We start from the raw sequence: 17069 nt of genomic DNA, 5'->3' as shown, positions 1-17069 counted from the left end.
TATATATATATATATATATATATATATATATATATATATATATATATATATATATATATATATATATATATATATATATATATATATATATGTGTGTGTGTGTGTGTATGTGTGTGATTTGAACATTACGAAGAGTGGAAAAAGTTCAGGCCATGTCCCTGTCTGTTAGGTATCTATCTACTCTGTGAAAATGTCAGCCAAGAATCGGCTCTGTAACATTTAGTTTATAAAGTGGATCCACAACTGTTTCAATATAAAACATGGGCTGGTATTACTTTTAATACATGGCAAGTCTAACTCTAGCTCATGGTATGTGTGTCTGTAAATTGCATGCAGCAGAGTATGTTTTAGAAATAATTAAATGTCACAGCGCTGGGGCCTTTAAGTATGCAGGGAGATGTTTTACAGCCGTGTGTGCCTGTCTTGCCTCAGTATTCCCTCCCAATAACACATACCAGCAAACTATCTTCCCTCCCTTTTCTGCCTTGTGTGTGCCAACCTCCCCCCTGCATTTTTCTTCCTGCATCATCTTTTTCTTTGGACTTTTCCTCTCTGATCGAGACACTTGGATGATGCTTACTCTTTTCATATCCCTTCCTTTCCCCTTCTTTGCTGTTGTCGAAATTTGACTTAGTGCTCTGCTCCTGGGATTGGTGGTAGATCACAGTTAACAGCAATCGCTTCACAGTTCCTTTTTTTTCTGCACATTTTTTTTTTTTTTTTTCAGAAAAACTAATCTGATGTGTGAAGGTTTTATGGCAATCCAGCTGAGAGCACATTGCTCTTGTTACAGCTACTAATTAGAAAATGTGATAGTACTGCTTGTAAATATGCTGCAGTGAGCCAATTTCTCAGGCTCTCAGTGGCATTCGGCACAGATTTTTCGGTCAAGGTACCAGAAATCTGACAATGGGATAAGAAGAAGGTGGATGATTGTATGACTGAAAGCATCAGGAGAAAAGATATGAAACTGTTAAGGGCAGTAAAACTTCCCAGAGTTTTATTTCTCCTCTAAAAGGTTTAAGTGTTTAAGAAATTAACCATCTTCCCCATTGCCACAAGCTTTATTAAGATCATTAAAAGACCTCAGACTGACTTGCTAAGGGTCCCCACTGAGGTGTTTCATCACCGGAAGGGTTTGTCAATGTCCTGGGTCTTAGCCCATCTTAACCCATTTAGAAAGCAATTTCCTGCGAGCAAAGAGGGATATTTCCTCTTCAGAAAGATCTGGAGGTGCAAAAAGGTTAGCTTTTCTGTAATTCCTCATCATGCAATGTACTGCAGCTGGTAATAAGAGTGAGACTATTATTTGGTTTAGGTTTGCTCACTCAAAATAAGGCAAGTTAGTTTCAAGAACAAAACTGACATGTCAGCTAAAGTGGGCATGGTATGAGGAGTGATTAGGAAAGTTTGAGATTAGAATTACTAGATTATGTGTTATTAAATAATATTTTATTTCAGTCTAACCCTTTATTCTATTTACACTGATTCATTGGATGTTCTGTAAAGAGTTTCTTAAATTAAACATATTTGTGAGAGTTTCTTAACTTTAAAGCTTCAGACAACTTGGGAAAATAGTTAATTGAGGTCTGAGACGTAACTGGGGAGTGAGCTTCCAATTTTAGTCATTTTGGTTCCTCGTGTCTGCAGACTTGCTCCCCCCTGAACCTCAGTCTAGAAGTGCTCCGAAGTCTTGGCCATTACGAATGATGAATTGTGCTGGAGTTGAGCTGGAAGTAGGACAAATTGATCAAAGTGTCAGGTGCCCCCTGTGATGTTCGGGTCTACGTGAAGAAGGAGCTGTCAAGAAGTTTCTTGTACACAGTTGTTGCAGATGAATGTTTACCTGGCACTTAACAGGTTCTGCCTTCTGTCAGACTCCCAATCTGTCGTAGGTAGCCTACATACAGACGAGCTACTAAAGATCTTGGGAGCTGATATAGTTATAGAACAGCAAGTTGTTCGCTGCTTTGCTCCTCAGGTCCACTGGAGACAAACCTCGTGCCCTACCCTTCTTTTTCTTTTTTTTTCTTTTTTTACCAACCAGCTCGCTATCTGAGGTGTAGTGCTGCAATTTGAGATAAGCACTACTTTGCTCTGCTCTGGTTTTGTTCAGATAAAGCTGGTCTAATTAAGCTTGATTTAATCAGGATTGCTTTTAAGCACAGCACACAGCTTCTTTGATTTCAAAGTAGCCCTTGGGAAGGACTTGAGGAAGAAAGGAAGGAAATGAGATAGAGAGTAAAATTAGTGAGGGCGTCTTAAGAGTTGCTTTTTTAAAATTTGCATAAGACATGTTTCTATTCTTAGTTGCTCTGTCTTCTCTTACTTGTGTGAGTGATTGTTGGTTGGGTGGTTTGTAGCTGTTAAATGAAACAACAGTTGCAGGCGCCATTTCGAAAGTAATGGGAAAATGTGTTGTTTCATGGAAGCTATGTGCAACATTTCTTTTTCTGAAAAACATTGCAATCGCATCAGATATAGTTTGTCACGTTTTATGCAGTTCATAATTTTTTTGCTTTTGTGCTATGCTCTAAATCTTTTTTTTTTTTTTACTAAGATAAAACCAAACTTTTCTGATGACTTTTATATGCAACATCACTCTAATAACGTCCAACAGGCAGCTGATTCGAGTTAATCAATATGTTTTTTTTTTTATGTTCCTCATCATACACATTTATAATCAAATGCCTTCTTAAAGAAGTTTACTTATTATCTCTGCAGCATATCAATTTAGTCATATTTCAGTATGAAGAAAATCTGTCTCCAATTAGACATATGGAAGTGCTTTATTAAGAAGCCAGACTGGGTTGACCAAATTTCTTTATTCAAAATGCTCAGTAGTAAGCCATGTTGTCAAAAAAAACCGATGCAATCTGATCCTTACATTTTATTTCAATATTTAACTGCTGCACCATCAGATTCTTCTGCTGAAAACAAAACAGACAACTATAAATAGTATTAAAAAGTTTATTAAAATAAAAAAGTAAACTGTGATACAGGTTTATTTAACACAAAGCAATAGTTAAGGTCTTATTTCTGTTAATGTATCTCTGATATGCAGCTTGTAAAAAACTACAATTCTGGTAATGAGGAAATGTCATAACTATAATAGAAAAGCAAACATAAATGCAACTGTATATTATATCCATATTATGGCCTAATATGTCGGTGTCACACAGACGGTTATTAACACCTTTCAAAGGGAGAGTAAGTCACAAAAAGATGTGTAAAAAGCTGGCTATACCACGTATATTGTAGGAAAGCTGAGAAGAACAAAAATAACCGGTCATTCCTGTCTTAAGAAGCTGCTGAACCATAGAATATGTGCAGAGAATTTACAAAGCACTATGCATTGTCTAATTAGACAAAAGACTGGTTTCTTGGTGTTGAACAGCCTTCATGGAAAGGTCTGATTTCACTCCCCCACAGGATTGGTGAATTGCCCACATTTGAAAAGCATCAATGCCTGCTTTAATGACTATTTTAATGTGTTTGATTGACCAACACACTCAAATGACCAAAATCCCTTTGGAGAATCTATGAGGTGTTTTGAGGAAAAAGATGAGACACCAGAGCAACATTACAGATGAGAGAAGGACCCTTATTAAAGCAGCACAAGCTACTTTAACCTCTAAGCTGAGCCACTCCATGCCCTGCCCCATTGATGCAATAAGTCATACAAGATGAGCATACGTATTTGGAAAGCATATTCTGTACAGGACTTGATATGTTTTTGAAATGCCTATATCTCTTAATTAAAATCTTTTTTTGATTTTCACTTAATTATTTTCCAGAAACTGAGTTTGGCATTTCCATTACCTGTAAGCAAAAATAGTCGAGCATCATCCATTGTGACATTTGTGTTATGAATTGAACTTGACCAGACATGTAAGATATCATGCCTGTTTAGTGCTCACTCAAGCTTAATTATTTAGCTTCTTGTGATGTATTTGATCCAAGCACTAACAGCTTTGTCTTCAACTTACTTTAAACAAAAGGCAAAGTAAAAATAATGTGAAAACCTTAAATAGAAATCAATATTTAATTTGCCAGTTGTTTTTGTTAGTTTGTTAGTTAAGAAAGATGAACTCCTGGAAAATACTTTAATCTAATTAACTACTTTGCATTATTTTTCTCTCGTTGAAACAAAAAGGTTTGATTACTGTAGTGTTTTTTTTTTTTCTCCAGATTGCCCTATGTTCTGAATTTCCCTCTGGCTCCTCAAAGAAGCCACAAACAAAAGCTTGTAAAACATTGGGGAAGAGCTAGTTTACTCAAACATGCAAAAGAATTGATTGCCAAATGTCCAGGTTCACATAACTCACCCTAATGATCCTATATTTAAAATAATGTCTATTCTACTCCAGAATGATGAAAAGGTTGCCCCTCTAGCTCATTAGTATGTGAGCGCAAAGATAGATGACCTAGATATGAAGCTTAAGCATATTTTTGAACTCTGTGACTACTGAGCAGAGCTGTATGTGCACAATATAGGCGCATCTAGTCCTGCCACAGCACTTTAAATGGCCTAATGTTGACTGCCTTCACTTCTCTGGTTTCATGGATCCACAGGACAGATGAAATGGTGGGCAGAAGGAGTGTTTTTTGGAGCCTGGTCCCAGTGTCATTGACTGAACAATAATAGAAAGCCTCGGTATTGAGCGGCTCCACACTAAATCTTTGTAAAGAGCACTTAGCTCCCCCTGCGTTAGCCACAGAAAAAATATCTGTCAATGACCATCACCCGATGCTTTTATCCTGAGGCTCCTCTCTACTAAACTCTAACCTAAGCTAAGTGTGTTTTACTCCACCACAGTTGTTTGCTAAAAAACAAAAAAAAACAAAAAAAAACTGACTGAACTGAGTGGCAGACAATTCTCTCCAAATTCAACAGTAGCAAAGAATCTTGAGGGTATATTCACTGTGAAAGTAGTTAAAGTGACTTGCAGAACTACTTTCTATACATTCCTTCTTTTTTTTTCAGATTTTGTCCCATTACAAGACTCTAATGCATTTTGTACGAGAATGTAAAAAAGACACAGCTAAAAGTAATGCATTTGTATGAAGTAGAGGAGAAATATCCATCATCCACAACTACTTATTTTGCAGTTAGGGTGCCTATCTGCAGTATTTCTTATTCGAGAAGCAGGGTGCACCTTGGATAGGTCGCCAGTGAATCAAAGGCCAATACAGAGACAGAGGGGAAAAAACAGGCACATACACACCCACACAATCACATTTTTCTATCCTTGTAAGGACTTTTAATTGACTTTTAATTCATTTCTAGCCCATTTTTACAGTCAAACCATTACCCCTACCCTATACCTAACATTACGAGGTCACCCCTAACCTAAACTCAATTCACACCTTAGTCCTAAACCTAAAACCTAAGACTTAAACAGCATTTGTACCCACTTGGTCCCTGCGATGTGCTATGAATTATGTAAAATCATCTCTAAAATGTAAGAAATACACGCCCAACCACATACACACACTCATATCGATTCTCATCCCGCTATATGAAGTGAGGTCATGAGTTAACTTCCATTGAATTAATTTCTTGCACTTTGGTTAGAAGCGGCCATATCCAGAGAGATCCCAAGTCTGCAGGGGGAGAACATGCAAAAAGACCATGAGCCTGGACTCGAAACCAGGACCTTCTTACTATATAGAAAGCGTGCTACCACAGCATGATGCTGCCTACCACTATGTTTTCACAGTGGGCATGATGTATTTTGGCCAAATAGTTACATTTGGTCTGATCTAACCAAAGCTTGGTTTTCTATCATGTTTTCTTTGTCCATGTGTTCATTGCCTTTGGTACAGTTAAAGAGGACCTCCTCTGGCTTAGACTTATAGTCCTTCAAGGGTGTTGGAGGTTCTCTGCATGTGTAAAGATATCACTATATACTCAATGAAAACTTTTGTTTTCTGGTTCTCTTGCAGAAGGGGATGAAACTGGTGTGATGGATAGACTAATGGAAACTCTGCAGTCTGGAGCAGCCTTTAATCGGAGAAAACGGACACCAAGAACTGGTAGGATTTTTTCTCTGTCTTATTGTTTCGCATGGTGCTTTTATATGCATTTGACTCTGCTTCTGACCATCGTTATGAAAACTTTACATCACTATGCAAAGATTGTACCACATCAACCCCTTTTCACCTTTTCAAGGATTTCTGAACTAGTATTTCTTCCGCATTATGACCAAAGCTGATTTAGCTTAATCCTGTTCTAAACTTATTTGACTATTCCTAAACAAATGATCCTTGTTCAGGAAAGCTCTGCTTTCCAGGAGTGTAAGGGTCAAACAACATGTAAGTCAGAGTTGTGCAGCTGAGCCACAGACCCCTTCTTCTGTATATCGTCACTAATAACAGAAGATAAGAGTAGATAACCAAGACACCAATGGGGGGATGAGACTAAGAGGGGAATTTAGCTTTTAATTGTTGAGATTGAGCTTAGATTTTTAATCAGTGGGATCATATCATCAAACTACAGCTTTCTCATTTGCCTTTACATCATATCTATTTGGGCACATAGTGCTCTTCAAGAAGAAGAGATTTGCTTATTTTTCAAAAACTATCCTCACTTTAGGAATGAAAACGATTAGCATCAAGAGACTGTTTAGTTTTTGACCTAAAATGTTAGCATTTGATGTTCTAAGGCAGATTGGTCTCTTCTTATTGAGTATTTAACCCATAAAGCAATAAAATAGGAGGAACATACTCAAATATTAATAGTCCTTTTTGGTACTCTGCTTTTAGAGGTCTGTAGCTTTTCTATTATTTTTTTTTTTTTACATTAAGCTAAAATATCCCTGGTTGAAGACTTTCCTACTATTTATTTGTCCTTTCTTTACATAAAAAGTGCAGTGGTTCCAAATCTTCCACAATGTCTGTCAGCAAAACGCTGAATTATGAATTATGTATTATGTATTGATTAAGGAGAGGTTTATATTTCTATGTAAAAGACTAACTTAATTAAATGTTTCCTTCATATGTCCATTTTGTTCCTGATGATGATCTAAATTATCTCTTTGAATTACACTGCTAAAGATTTTTTTTTTTTTTTTGAAACGTACATGTTAACATACCAGGAGAACATAAACCAAATTGTCATGCCATCTGATGAGAACTCTTTCTGTGTGTTGGGGTAAAACACACCAGCTGATTTATTTATTTTTTATTTCATAAGAAGTGTATACTCTCATTCTCATGCTAGTGTGTTAAAATTTGCCTCGTATGATTTGGTTTTGCAGTCTCTTTCTGTCACACATTTCTGTAGTGTGTGTGTTTTCTATTTTTTCCATTTTTCTTTTGCTTTGGGACTAGTCATGCCAATATCTCAAATGTGTCACCTCTGATGGATTTCTTCTCTCCTCCCTTTTCACCTTCCTTTTCTTTCCTTTTTTCTTTAACTGCCCACATTGTTACAGGTGATCAAAGCCCTTCCAGTCCAGTCTCTCGGTGGCCGGGTGCTAACTATGGTAGCAGAACTCTAGGTGTGTCTTTATTTTACTACCTTTTTTAACCCCAGACCCAGCACGATTGTTGGTTCTGTACTGCACTGCTCCTGGCTGCATAACACTCGTCCTTCCTATCAGAACACAATCTGAGTCTGTCTACAAAATACAGAATCATGTGCTGAGTTGGGGATTTTGTCACCTTGGAAGAAACATTTTGGGCGTTCAGAGATGCTTGTTGGTAACCTGGGCATTATTCATAACACACTGACCAATCTATCATAAAATGAATGATAGGAAACTCTCTCCTTTTGCCCCATCTAGGCATGGAATATAGAATATAGTTAACATGGTTATTGATTTACTATGATGTCGACGATTTATTAATTGGTACCAACTGACTGAAAGATACATAATAGAATTAAAATATTAAGAAAACAATACATGAAAAATAAAAATTCATGTTCTGCTAATAAACAACAGCTGCAGTCATCTATTTAGTCTGGCTGTTTGCTCTCTCCTCAAGCAATTTGTAGTTTGGCCTATTCCTTTCTTTAAATCCAGCATTCAACCTTGTCTCTAACTTTGCTCCCAAGACAGGTAGTCATCATTTTTGTTTATTCATTAGGCAACATCACTTCCTTTAGACCAGGGCTGGCTAAAGTAGGGGTCGGGACCTCTGCAGGGTAACGAGAATCCCAGTGGGAGAAGTTAAGATGGTTTTTACAATCAGAGTGATGTTAAACCTGAGGTATATGGAGGATAAAATATATATCCTGAAATACATAAATATGGATTCCCATGAAATAATGAAATGAACCATGAGATAAGTAGGTATAACTTTAATTTTATAATAATAATTTATTATTAATGCAATTACTGGTTTGCAGTTGATTTTAAATGTTGCAAAATATACCTTTCACTTGGCCAGAGGTTCCTAAATTTGGGGGAACCTAGGAGGGGGCCCAGTGTAACTGCAGGAGGATTCATAGAAATGAAGTGAATAAATTACTCATTTTAAGTTTTTGTTTTTTTAGTTCTTGGTCACTATATTGAATTCTGTTGCACAGTAAGATCAGCAAGTTTTATATTAAAATAATAACATTTTAAAAGGTGGCAGTTTTGTGGAGTTTGTAATTGTTTATTTCAGTGCAATTAGTAATTTGCTGAGGTTGACATTCTTTGTTCAACTGTTGATAAGGTGACAGCAAGGGAAGCTGGGGAGCATAAAAATGTTCTCATAGAATAATTTGATAACTACTGCGCTCAGCCAACTGCTTCAAGGCAAGCGAATTAGACCTGATAGCATGGTTAGCTTTAGCCCTTTTGCCTAATTCTTTAATGTGGAAAACAAGTTTAAATCTCATGACGGTCCTTAAGTAACCCAACTTAGCATATGCATTCACAATACAGCGCAAACAATAAAAAATGCCTACTGTTATCTGCTAAATGTTATTGCTAAGCATAAATGTTGACTAAATCAATGTCTTACGTTAAATTACTTTTTTTTCCGTTTCTTTTTCTAAAAGTTTTTTTTCCCTATTAGGAGAAGTTTTTCATCTTATTATGTTTTTCATGTTCTTATAGAACATGCAAAGTGTATAGCGCAAAGTGAACCCCAAAATATTCAAAAGTGAAAAAACACTCAGCACATTTTTCTGAAATGTAGATCAGCTACAGTGGTCGTATAGTTTTGTCTATGTGGTTAGGCTGCATGGTGACTGAATATCACTTTCTGCCTTGAAGCTGTAGGATGTAATCTGCTGTTCTCTAGTCTTTTAGTCACTTACAGTGTTTGATTTTTGTGTATGAGTAGACTTGTAGATGTTGAAGAGCAGCTCACTAGCTAGTGCACTCTCAAAAGACTTCCAGACCTTCATGCTTAACTGGCTGTTCAATTGTCATGTGTTTTTTTTTTTTTATTATATAAACGCGCATGACCAGATATGACTGTCAGGAGTGTGATGCTAAAGAAAACCGATAACAGGAGACTTTAATAAGTTTATGACAACTTGAAAATTGCTCTAATCAGATTAAAAGATTAAGTTCATTAGGAAGCTTTTGCAGCAGTGTTTAAATGATCAACAACTGGTTGTTAAGATGTAGCTTTGATGTAGGGTAATATAATTCTGGTTGTGGGGAGGAAGAGTCACTCTTATCTACAATAACAATTCCAAGAGTTGACTGGAGATGGACAGACTGTCCCTCAACTGTTCAAATTGGAAACACTGAGTGAAAAGTGTTGTGGTTGCTCATATGCTCTCAGACAAGCACTACTACACCCTGTGTTCCACAACCAATGAAGGGTGTCAAAGGTGGTTAGAAGGTAACAGAGTGGACTGACAGGCCTAAATGAGTATGGTTTATTTTTACCTTTAGTTAACTTGGACATTTGCCCAAAATGGAAAATTTGGTGCTGTTTCTTGAAAAAAAAAAAAAAAACTCTTTATCAGTGAGGATATGGGAGTTTACAGTAAGTTTCTAATGGTCGGTACAAAGACAGGATCCAACAAAAGGCAGTTTCTTCATGTAACACCAATTTGTAAATTTTACACTTGAAATACATTCAGTCTAGGGCTTCAACTAACGATTATTTTCACAAATCGATTAATCTGTCGATTGTTTTTTCAATTGATAATCGGATAACCAAAGGTTTCTTAAAGAAGAATTTTTTATGAAACTAAACCAAGTGAAACTAAAGCTTTTCCTCTTGAGGAGTTCTGGATAGAGCATATTGACAGATGATTTTTTTTCTTAATCTTGAATGCAAAATGCTTACTGTACATATTGATTTCACAATCTTGGTATATTTACTGCTCTAAGTGGGCTGCTTTGTCAGCTAGATACATATTTTACAGTCTCTATACTCCAGTTAACGATTAATCGATTACTAAATGAGTTGATGATTATTTCAATAATCGATTAATCATGATTAATCTGATTGTTTTAGCCCTAATTTAGACTTTAGACCTATTTTATTAAAACAACAGAACAAATGAATACAACAGAAAATGTATGTTATTGGGGTATAGTGTAAATTCCAGAATGTTTTACAGAAGTTTACCCCTTCTGGTGACAAGTTGAAATGACACCAGAGCAGTATACTTGGATAGGAGAGGAGGAAAAGTATTTACCACTGTACTTGTTATCTTTTGTTTAGAGGAATGTCTTTTGAGGTATAAACAGTTAGAAATATTGAAGTTATTTTGAACTTAACTGTGATGGGCTTTGAGGGGCACTCACAGTATGACTCGTCTTTTGTGAACCATCTTGAAAAACAGTCACTTAAGCCATGCGTACACTGCGATTTTTTTCAATTGTTGCGTGGAGCTACTGCTCAAACTGTACCACGATACCCTGCGGTTTTGTGGTACAGTGTGAGTTCAAAGCTCCCGATTTATGTTCGGCCCAATGCTCTGATGTGATCTACCTGCTCACACTGTACCTCTAAAAACCACTTCGGACTCAGCTCCGCAGTGAGATGGCGCTGCTCTGACTCGTCTATCCGGAAGCCAAACAAGTAGAAGGGGAATATGAAGCTCACTAAAGCGAAACGCGCTGCCTTGGCAATTTGTGCAATTTTGTGCTGAAAGCCCTAAAAAGAAAAGGAGATGACGTATTTGGACAAAGACGTGGCTGTCAGGTCTGTCAATTTTAAAGAAAAAAAACTAAATTTCACTTATTGCTTCCCCGCCATGCTTCTGTGCTTACATTTGAGAGAAAGAAGAAAAAGAAGAATCCTTGTTCCTGCATCCCCACTGATTTGCAAACGACGGTTGGGAGAAAATCAAACATGTTTGATTTTCTCCCAACCTCACAATTCCTGAGCAGGGGGTGGTCGTGAGAGGCTGATCACCCCTCATAACCCCCTGTACACTAAACGACGCACGATCAGGCTGAAAGTCGGTCCGATCAAAAAATTCTTACACGACTGAAAAATCGTCCCGAGAATCGCACAGTGTACGCCCTGTCAGGTGAATGAGAGAACAGGCCACATCACACACATACACAACTAGAAAATAGGACCTGAATTACCTTCTAATGAACTGACTACTGGTGCTTATAGAGGAACCTGCTGTAAATGGAGCAAACCTCATTTTAGGCGCTACAAATTGTGAAATGCTCCTTTAAACTTGATTCAAAGCTTGGCTGTTTAAATATTAATTTTACTTAGATTGGGTTTTTTTAATCTGTAATTTTTTTAAATCTTTTTTTTAATCCTGACATGTGACCTCAGTCTAATTAGATCTATAATACCTTACCTAGTTTCAAACTCCTTAAAGCGCAGTGTACAGTAAGCCTCATAAAACTTACTGATGACAGATTAAACTTCTGAAGTTAGTTAAGTACACACTTTCTACTTTAAATAAGAGCAGACATGTACATTACCTCCAAGAACTTTGTAATTTTGTTTTTTTAGGGGTTTGTTGAAGGCTTTGAATGCCAATTTTAAATTCCCAAACTTCAACACACAGAATAAAGGATAGGCATCAAAGTATATTAAAATATGTTTTAAAAGGCAAAACAAAAATATCACAGGTGAAATAATATTAAAGCAAATATCTGGATTGGAATTTATAATTATAGTTTTTAGGGCTTAGAACTTTGATTACAGAACTTAAAACTTATGACATAAGAACCAGTAAATTGACAGAATATGAAGGAACACAAATAAATTTTCATCTTTTACCCTTTATAATCAAAACCTATACAGTACCATAGTTTAACTGTCTAAACATTAAGCTAATTAGTACAGGATTTGTCTAAGAAGAAAAAATAAATTGTCATGGAGATAATGTGGAGTAATCTAGGCAGTTAGCAAAAACACAGCCATCTTTATTGCTATAATTTGAACCTTATATAAAGACTTAAATAGCTCCATCTTAGTTTCTCTCAAATAGTGAATTCTTGAGGTCTTAAACAGTCTTTAAAGACTTGAATCTTAGAATCATGGCCCTAAAAAGTCTTAAGTACATCCAGGCTTTTTGTTAAAAACTACATTTACTACCATCTTGAAACATTTGCACATTTATACACATGAATTCTGTTTGTTGTACTTCTACCCAAGCGATTTGGGTCTTCCTAAATAATAATGCTAGTCAAGTGAACAGACCTAATGGGAAAAAAAAACAAAAAACTTTTTGCCTAATAATTTGCTTCCCTAAATGAACCTTTGAGAAATCTGCCTCTAAATATGACTTATTATAGTGTATTCAAATGCCTAAAGTAAATGTATTACTCTCACCTTATCTACTGGAACCTATTTTCTCATAGAAACATAGAAAAGTATGCCTTTACTATTGTATTGTAGGATAAAATCTTTTTTAACCAGTCTAACAGATGTTTACTATGTAACCTTATATAAAAGCCTCACATTTAAGTTGGTTTTCATACTGTAGCCAATTCTTGAACTAAATTATAATAACCTTTAAAGTCCTACAATTTATTGATTTTGACTTAGTGCAGTAACTATATATATATAAATATCCATCTTTATAAATACCCATGTATTTATGTAGATGGATATTTGCATTGTACAATGATCCTACTATAAAAAAATAAGTAAAAAAGCTGTCATATGCAGATGCACTGTATATATCCATGCACCTTTTTTCGTCCTTTGGCAGATTCTTCTTCTTTGAATATTTTAGCTGATGTAACAAGAAATTTCTCCACTGTAAGATCAGTGAAGTCAATCAATTAATTACTTGAATAACTAAATTAATAACTACTATGATGATACACACCTTAATGAAAGTTCTAAAAAGAAATCCTTTGCCTTTTATAAAGGTAAACAATGCACGAACAATGCATATGATTGATTTGTAGCCTTTTAAATATTATCTATACAGTACACTATGCCTACCTTGACTTTGTTTCAGATTTTCAGTAGATATTCTAGCCAAAACCAGGTACCTATAAGGGATTTTTTTAGATTTGTCTTTAAAGCTAGAATGATGAGGTGGTTTTATTTCCTGCTGGGCGCCGTGCATCAGATTCTTCCCAGGAGGCTATGTTTTTTTCCTAGTGAGTAACAATTTTAAAGCCACTTGGATGTATTAAACACCAGCAGATCAATGTCCAGTGATACAGAGCAGTGTCTGGTAAATAAATTGCTGCATGCACTCGCTACTCTGAGTTGATGAGGGAAGAAAAACAAAACAAAACTTTGCCATTCGACTTTCTTTTCTCTATTGAATTTGGAGAAAGGGGGGGAGGAAATGAAAGGAGAAATAAAACTTTGTAAGTTAGGATACAGATATATTTGTACATGAAATTATTTCAGATGGTACATAACATTCAAAAGTGGTGCTACGAATCTCATTAATGATTCATGGTTACTTAACAAAACTTGTCACCTAAAGTTGCTTTTAAAGGGTTGGTACTTCTTTCTGTAATTTAAGGAGAGATGCGATAAACTCTGTGTGGTTTGTCTGTATTAATATTTATACATAATTTATATCTGCAATCTGCTTGGATTGACAGCATTTTCATGTTATCTTTTCCCACAAGTAAGAAGAAGAATCTTGTGGCCATTTTAACAGTCGCTGTGCCGAATCTATTCAATCCCGCTTGTCATGTCGGTTGTAATCTCATTCTTTAAAGCTTGATTAACCTCCTGTCATCCTTAAACGAGCAGCATGTACCAGAGAGAGTCTGTCAGAGACGCAACAAGAGTCCTCGCTAACGTCAAAAAGGAGCTCATTTAAAGCCAGCGTGCCGTTCTCCTTCATCCTTTAGGCCAAACTGCTCTTCAGCAGTCTACCTCGAGTGTCGGGCTGAGCACAATCCCGGGCGCCGCCAGTCACAATTAAACCCCATTCCAAAAGCATTTCCTATTTCCTTGTCTCCACTTTGTGTAAGATAGAAAATCTAACCCTCGGGGCCCAAGTCATGTGTTATGCAATTACAGCAGCCATTCCTAATTCCACACAGAAAACCTGGATGGATTGATGGAGACTAGCAAACTGTTTCCGCTGCAGTTTCATTATTGCCACATAATAATGAACTTTGTTCAATTTTTTCCTAACCAGGTAAGGCTTTAAACGAACAACATTTAAATATTATGTAGTTTTGTTTTTTTAACTACAGACTTATGAAAACAACAGTTGTTAATAGAGTATTGCAGCTTATCTTTTCAATGTAGATAAAGGAATTACTGCAAACTTTAACCTGGAGTTTTGCTTCAGATTGCATGTATAAGCATTTCTCTGAATCAAATTTTCTTATAATATGGCTCAAAGGAATAAAACAAGGTTTTCTACAACCCTAATACCCTACTCTGGAAGTTTCCAAAGGTTTATTGGCTCTCTTCCATCTAAGCCAACTTTAGTTGCAGTGAAGATGACTGTGTCCCCCCAACTCTTATACTTAATGTCTTAAGTTTGTTTGACCACAGGAAAAACAGCTTCATGGTTTGATGGAATTAGTTAATGGCCATTACAGATAACTTTGACTGGATATACTATATAATTGTGATGTTTTGTCAGCATTTCGGTGAGTATTTTGGGGCATCCATAAAGTAGAACTGCATACCTGTCCTACTTAGTCTTCTGATACGAGACTAAAAAACTCACCAATTGATAGCAATGATTTTATCTGGAAATATTTCTGTTGGTTATAATCATATTTTGATTACTTCACTTTAGTGGTCTTTGAGGTCTGCAGTGCCCTCAATAAAATATGTTGTTTTAATTAATTGTAAAAGAACAGCATAAAATTGTAAATTTTTGTTATAAGGAAGAACAATGGACTTTTGAATCCGAGTAATGATCTGATGTGTGGCCTATATTTTCTGCCTCCTTGAACTACTTTAATCTTCACAGAATAGCTAGGTATCCTTCAAATTGGATCGTATTGGAGAACTGCAATTCACAGTTCCTTTCATCAGTTAGTGTGTCTGTACTTTGATTGGGTTATTCAAAGACATTATATTTTTTTATTGAAATGATTTTATTCTAGTATGCTGCCTGCTCCCTGCATAGGTGTGGATTTCTGCTTAACACTTGCGGCCTATCGTTTTGCAGTAGGTTTCTTCTTGACACTGTGCCTTGAAGGCCAGATTGGTTGAGTGCACAACCACCTGTTGAATTAAATACCAGTGCCCAATACATATCTTATGGCAAATTCATTTTTTTCTTAAATTAAATTGTATTTGTAAACCTCCGTAAGTAGAAGTCTATTCTTGGTAGGACTAATAGTTGTCTTGTAGACAGAGTCTCCCTTCTGAGCTGTGGATCTCTGAATTTCCCCTAAAAGTTGCCATGTGCTTCTGTGTCTCTTCTTAGATTAATGTTCTCCTGTTTAGCCATGTTATTGTTGGATTACAGTCCAACATTCTTGGCCATATCCATTTAGAGATGATGAATGGTGAGGTGTTGAAAGCTTTAAATGCTGATATGCAGTACATTCTAACCTTACTTTAAACCTTTCCACTACTTTCTCCCTGACCCCTCTCCTGTGTTTCATGCTCTTTGTGATCTGGTTTGTTCTCCAATTTTTCCTAACAAACCTCTGAGGTCTTCATGAGATAGCTGGATTTTTAATGAAATTAAGTTACACATAGGTGTACTTTCTATTAAGTTCTATTCTTAAGAAATTTTGTGTCCTGGATTTTTTATTAGGTGGAATGGATTAGAAGGGGCTAAGCACTGCACACTGATCTTCCTTTTTTTTTTTTTTTTTTCATTTTTATCTGTTGAAACAAAATCCTTTAGATATTAGATGCATGGGTTGGGTAAGCAGGATTTAATTTCTAAAAAAGTGAAAGGGATACCTCAATGCTTTATTTCCTATTCCCTTTCTTGAGAGGCAGTTAACAGGAATCTGCCTGGAGATTGGTCGGTAGAGAGCAGGAGCCTTTCATACATCCTGGCTCATTGATTTTCGGTCAAGGATGAAAGCCACAGACTCACTAGGTCTTTCATATTTGGTGGTGGAGGGGGTCCTCCCAAAAGACACATCAATCAGATTTCAAAGAGAGTCAAGCCATTCTTATTTATTTACTGCCTTTTCAATGTCATTAAAATCCCAAACCAGGGTCCCTTCCCTCTCTCTACCACTTACCAATGGTATCGTACTTCACCTTACTGAGCAAGTCCACAAAACGTTCCCTTGTCTGTTCTAAGCTGGAGTGAGACTACTTGGAAACCTAAGTATATATGGGTTTGGTTCTGTATAATTTTCACTACCTGCACATCATGCTAACTGGGCAAGTAAAAATAATAACAAATTCAGCCCCTAATAAGACAAAAGCTCAGGTTAAACTTATTATTATTCATCTTGCATCAAGTCTAGTAATGTAGTTCTCGCTCTCAGCAAAATGTGCTTAAATAGTTTGTGTTTCCTTGGTGGAAATTCTCTTCACTTCCCCTTGCAATTTATACAAAATATATAATAGATAAACTATCATAAGAAAGGAAGATACCAAATCATACAGTATCAGCTATCAGAAATCCTAGTGGCTCCGTCCTTTTTGAAAATGACAAACCAGTTGAATGTTGACTTTAAAAAGAAGGAAATCTCAAAGAACAAATCTTGCCTGGTTGGTTGCTGGGGGAGGTTCATCATAAAGCACTAAAACGGCCATAATGTTTATGCCCA

The 17069-nt window shown here is 36.2% G+C and overlaps 1 protein-coding gene across 5 annotated transcripts in view; it reads left to right on the top strand.

Annotated features, from left to right (window-relative positions):
* The window catches only part of diaph2 (diaphanous related formin 2), a 497594-nt gene that overhangs the window by 414281 nt on the left and 66244 nt on the right, over positions 1-17069 (top strand). For 4 of the 5 annotated variants that reach the window (XM_015388892.1, XM_015388885.1, XM_015388869.1 and 1 more), the window contains 2 exons: positions 5950-6039; positions 7440-7505. In XM_015388892.1, the coding sequence (XP_015244378.1) occupies positions 5950-6039; positions 7440-7505 (156 nt within the window). The remainder of the gene's footprint in view (positions 1-5949; positions 6040-7439; positions 7506-17069) is intronic. The other variant, XM_015388900.1, reaches the window with a different exon arrangement.

The sequence above is a fragment of the Cyprinodon variegatus genome, unplaced genomic scaffold (assembly GCF_000732505.1).
Source record: "Cyprinodon variegatus isolate N-32 unplaced genomic scaffold, C_variegatus-1.0 Scaffold19, whole genome shotgun sequence".
In the NCBI taxonomy this organism is placed as follows: domain Eukaryota; kingdom Metazoa; phylum Chordata; class Actinopteri; order Cyprinodontiformes; family Cyprinodontidae; genus Cyprinodon; species Cyprinodon variegatus.
This window is presented reverse-complemented; position numbering and strand designations above follow the sequence as displayed.